General features: G+C 34.5%; 1 protein-coding gene across 1 annotated transcript; it reads left to right on the plus strand.

Moving 5' to 3' along the window:
- Positions 1–1,377: 1,377 nt before the first annotated feature.
- On the plus strand, positions 1,378–5,513 carry LOC137810029 (uncharacterized). Its single transcript, XM_068611148.2, has 3 exons — positions 1,378–1,832; positions 2,462–3,077; positions 4,300–5,513. Exons 2-3 carry the CDS (start codon positions 2,523–2,525, stop codon positions 5,149–5,151), a joined length of 1,407 nt encoding a protein of 468 aa, XP_068467249.1. The 5' UTR covers positions 1,378–1,832; positions 2,462–2,522; the 3' UTR covers positions 5,152–5,513.
- Positions 5,514–5,741: the final 228 nt, after the last annotated feature.

The following is a 5,741-nucleotide window of genomic DNA, read 5'->3' on the forward strand; positions in this document are numbered from 1 at the left end:
TAAAATTTATAATAAATAAATAATTATAATACTCAATATATATTATAATTTAATATATAATAAATAAATATTATAAAACATATTTTACATTTAATATTTATGATAAATAATTTACATGGTAATATATAATATTTTTAATTATTTATAAATTAATTTAAAACGCATTGAAATTTTATTTAAAATGAAAATGAAAATAATATATTAAAGAAGATAAGTAAATAAAAAATCCCGTAAATATTCTCATTCAAGAAAAACACTTAAAATTTTCTCATTGAAATAGAACTCCTAAAGAATAAAAAACGATCAAACCCAGAATAGTTATTATAACTTTTTTGCATATAAAATATTTTTAAATTATAATTAGTGAAGAGTAATTTTGTATCCATATCAATATTTAAATAATCTGAGAATGTTAATTTATCAAATATTGTTACTAAATTGATAAAAAAAAAAATCTCAACATTAACATTGTTCCGGGTATCTGTTTCAATTTCTGTCCAGAGACATAATCGCGGCTTCAATTTCGTTAACTTTCTTCAATTTTTGTAATAAGCAGTTTATTCAACCATGAGTTATTTTATTTGACTCAAGCATAATTAAGAAAAAAATATCATAGTTGGTAGGCATTACAATTTAAATAATTATCAACAACAATTTATTATTATAATGAGGTAAAAAATACTCCGTGTTAAGGAGATTCTTTTTATTAAGATACATTAACAATATATTATTCCATAGTTTTTAATACCTTCCTTATAAATTTCTAATAATTATTTAATTATTTTCGTAACTACCTCATGTTAACACTGTTTAAATCAAGTGACTTGAGCAATTGCACATGAAATGTGCGTTTTCAACCAATACCAAAAAGTCATCACGAGACAAAAATAATACATTTTTTTTACGAGAATGAGATAGTGTTAAAAATAGTACACACACTGTGATTTTATGTTATGAACACTCCCTTAACGAACATGTTACGTTACAGAACTCTAAATTTGGCGAGAAAGTTGTGTATAAATAAGTTGACATAAGTATAGTTATCGCGTATTTTGCTAATTATTTAAAATTTTCCTTTGCACTGCACCGCAAAACTTCACTTAAATCTAAATCTAAGCAAGCCAGTCTCAGATTAATAGAAAAAGTTTCTTCTCTATAATTTCTGTGACTACTAATTATTGCTTATCACCATTGTTAATGCTAGTATCACGTAGCAACGTCTCACCATAATAACAAAATTTTCATCCCAAAGTTCAATTTATTGAACATCTCTTGTGGTGTTCACAGCACGGAAAAGTTAAAAGATGAGTGGAGTTAGATTACCAATCATTATCACGTTTTGGTCTAAGGTTATTAAAAAAAGTGAATTGAAACGCTGAGGTGTCACTGTGGAAGAAGAAAAATGTAGTTTTATTGTGAAGAATTGAACATAGATGGCATAAAATGGTTCCATATTTGAGACAATTAATAAAAACGGAGAGAAGAAATTGGTTAAAGGGAAGAGTGGAAGATGGTCACACTTATGGTAAAAGAGAAGTTCTAGAATAGAACTGTTGCTGGGGTCGGTACCAAGAGACACAGAGAAGCACAACTTTGGTTGCAAATCAATGTCATAACCTCAAACTCAGATCCAAACTGCATCCGAACTTAACTACTCTTACCCAACATCATCTCATTAATTTCTTTTTTTCTGCTTTCTCTCTCTTACCTCGTATTTGGACTCAGCTTAGTTCGGTGGTTGCGTCATGCTACTGTGTCTGTGACCCTCAAAATCCACCAACGAAACCGCATGACGGGGTGTTTTGCTTGTTTCACAGTTCGGGTGGTACCAGGTCAGAGACATTATTCTTACACTTTGCCTTTGTTCCCTGCTTACTAATTATTCTGTTGCTTTTATTGTGTACCGATTAGGTTTTTCTTCTTAATGGATCTGACACACCAGGATGTAACTCTTGATTTGAATGATTAATTGGTGGCAGATGTTATAGTATTTAGATACAGAGTAGGGTAAAGATAGTGGTTTCAACTTCAATTACTTCTAACAAACCTGGAAGAGTGGGTAATTTATTGTAACCAATCAAGCGTTGAAACCGGTTGCACTTTAGTTTCGGTATTACAGTTCATGAAATTGGAAAGGGATAGAATTTTTCCGAACTGAACATCAAGAACTGGATTGTCTTCCAAAGAGGATACTGGAAGAAAATTAAAAAAAAATAAGGGATGAAGTGATAAACCTAGTTAGGAGATATTGGTGTCATCATTTTCAGTTTCAGTTTGTTTTGTACCTGTTTTGATTTATGAAATTCTTAGCGTGTAGGGGATAAAGTGATAAACCCAGCTAGGTATATTTGCCATCATCATTTGCAGTTTCATTTTGAACTGATTTTGATTTGTGAAATTGCTAGCGTATTGGGAAGTTATGTTTGTGACTTCTATTATATCTGGTCGTGTTATATAACAGGTTTCCATAGGTTGCATTTGGTTAACTGCAGCTTCATTTTGAAGATAAAAAGGAAGAGAAAATGAGGATGAGGAACAAGTACAGAAAACCTACGACATTAGGTTGCAATGCAGGGAGCAGATATTCAACGTCTGTTGTGGCATTGAGCTTGTTAGGATGCTTGTTTTTGCTTCATTTATATACCTATGTCCATCACACAGATAGAACTGGTGGAGATTCTCCATTGCGCCTGAACCATCATCCCCAATTCATTGAACTTCAAGAGGTTGAAGAGGAAAATATTCAAATTCCCCCACCAAAGGGAAAGAGGTCCCCTCGTGCAGCAAAACGCAGACCTAAGCGGACAACAACACTAATTGATGAATTCCTGGACGAAAATTCCCAACTGAGACAGGTGTTTTTTCCTGGTCATAAGAAGACTATAGATCCAATACAGACTCCTGCGAATGAAAGTTATTACTATTACCCTGGGAGAATTTGGTTGGATACCGATGGAAATCCTATTCAAGCTCATGGAGGCGGCATTCTCTATGATAAAAAATCAAGAACATACTATTGGTACGGTGAATATAAAGATGGGCCTACCTACCAAATTCACAAGAAAGGAGCTGCTCGGGTAATTCATTTCTTTCAATACAACTTCTGTTCTGTTTGTAAATTAATAATTGTTGTCTTTGCTGTAGTATATTATGTAGCTTATTTTTCACTATTATAATTTATTAACATTTAATGGTTGTGAAAGTGGCTATTATCTTTTGTGTAAGGGCAATGTTTGCATGGTTAACCAGAACTCAGTAGCTTAGAGATGCATGTTTGATTTTCGTATTTGCATCGAATGCTGCTTTGCCTCCTGTAGCTTCTGAACATGCCTAGTATCATCCTTAGTAATTGTATTGCAGTCTTTGGCAGAGCAATGTCATGTTTCAGAGGTCTCATTTTGTTCTTAATATGCTTACGGTTTTCATAATTTCCGTATTCTTGTTGGTCTATGATAATGGGATGTACAAGTGTCCTTCCATTTGCACGAATGTTGGAGATATTAACAAATGTAAGAGTCTTCTCAGTTTTGATCAAATACAAAGATCTTAAAAGCTTTTATTTTAAAAAAAGGGTCATCTTAACTGACATTTAACCTAATGGATTTTGATTCCTTAAGATGCAGTTCATGTAATAGTTTGAATTTGAAGATGGAATTCTTGGTGGTTCCTTCCATAGAAAATGAAACCTGCTACAGCTGAAATTACATATTCAATGCTCAGAACTCGTATTGTTACTTCTATTGAATATGGTTCTTGCCACTGAGTAAAAAGTTTATACTTCCATGAGATTGAAGTTTTTCTGCAATTTAGTAATCCTTAAAAAAATTTCTCCTCAATAGTCCAATTTATTGAAGTTAGAGTCAGAAATTTACTTGGCTCCTGTATTCAAAAGCAAAGAAATGAAATGATCCAGACTTTTTACTTTCCACATTGTGTTCCCTTACCTCATCCAGTTGGTAAGACTTTAAGGTGATGGCAATAGTTAGGGAAATTTCCTTTACATGTTTTGGAATTCACCATGTTAATTGACATATTGTTTCACTAGTCAGTTCTCATGTAGAATTTTTTTCTCCACGCCCAAATAGATGCTGATATGAAAGATATATCGTTAGCAGCACATGGTGGTTTGTGTTTATCTGTGCCTTTGCTTTCTCTCCCTCAACTTCATGAAAAGTAAAGTTTTTTCTGTAAATCAGTATGGTCTCTAAGTTTGCATGTTTTTGAAATAATTTTCATGATCTTTACAATCTCACTTTCCATTATCTGCAAACTCAAGTAATTTGCTTCTTTCTGCACTAGGTGGACATTATTGGAGTTGGTTGCTATTCTTCGAAGGATTTGTGGACCTGGAAACATGAGGGGATTGTATTGGCAGCAGAGGAGACAAATGAAACGCATGATCTGCACACATCTAATGTGCTTGAGAGGCCAAAAGTTATTTACAATGAGAGGACCGGAAAGTATGTGATGTGGATGCATATTGATGACGCCAACTATACCAAAGCAGCTGCTGGAGTAGCAATCAGTGACACACCTGATGGGCCATTTGATTATCTTGGTAGCCAAAGACCCCATGGATATGAAAGCAGGGATATGACAGTTTTCAAAGATGATGATGGCATGGCATATCTAATCTACTCCTCCGAAGACAATAGTGAACTGCACATTGGACCCCTTACCGAAGATTACCTAAACGTGACATCGGTCATGAGAAGAATTCTTGTGGGACAGCACAGAGAAGCTCCAGCTTTGTTCAAGCATCAGGGCACATATTACATGATCACGTCCGGCTGCACAGGATGGGCTCCAAATGAGGCGCTGGCTCATGCAGCTGAGTCCATTTTGGGGCCTTGGGAAACAATTGGGAATCCATGCATTGGAGGAAACAAAATGTTTAGGCTTACAACCTTCTTTGCTCAGAGCACTTTTGTGCTACCTCTACCTGGCTTCCCCGGTTCATTTATTTTCATGGCAGATCGGTGGAATCCTGCAGACTTAAGAGACTCAAGATATGTGTGGTTGCCAATGATAGTGGCAGGATCTGTTGATCAGCCTCTGGATTACAGTTTTGAATTCCCTTTGTGGTCAAGAGTGTCTATCTATTGGCACAGAAAATGGACACTGCCTCACGGCTGGAGCAGCTTCAAATAATGTAACTTCTCTTTGTACATTGTCACATACAAAGATTTGATATACGGTTATATATATACCTTACCGTGTTGCATGACAAGCACTTGTTGGAAAGCTCACTTCTTGAGGATTATCGGACTTGGAAACTAAGTCTCAATAACATGCTCACTTTAACTTAGGGAAAGTTGAGATTAGATTGAGGGAGCGCATCTATACTGAGAAAGATTACCCACTTCATTGGAATTTTGCTAATAATCCAGCATTGTTGATCAGTCGTTTCACGGCATCATGTGATTATTTGTTACTTATGTAAATTATTCTTTCACGTGTGTACTTTTTACCACTCTATAGTCCTTGGTTACCACCTGCTTGGAATTGTTTCACGTGGATGTCATAAATTGGTTATTTAATGGCATCATGAGATGATCCACCTCTAGCTCAATTATTTTCTTTCACGGAAAGGACACTTTTTCGGTTAACATTTTTCAGGTTAATCGCAATATTAGGATCTATAAAAACATGATTAGGGGAACTCAAGTTTGTTTCTATCATTATCATTATGATCTAAGTGAAGCTCAAATTTGAAGTATAGTTACACTCACAGTTTGTAT

This window comes from Phaseolus vulgaris, chromosome 2 (assembly GCF_051622355.1).
Source record: "Phaseolus vulgaris cultivar YP4 chromosome 2, ASM5162235v1, whole genome shotgun sequence".
NCBI lineage: Eukaryota > Viridiplantae > Streptophyta > Magnoliopsida > Fabales > Fabaceae > Phaseolus > Phaseolus vulgaris.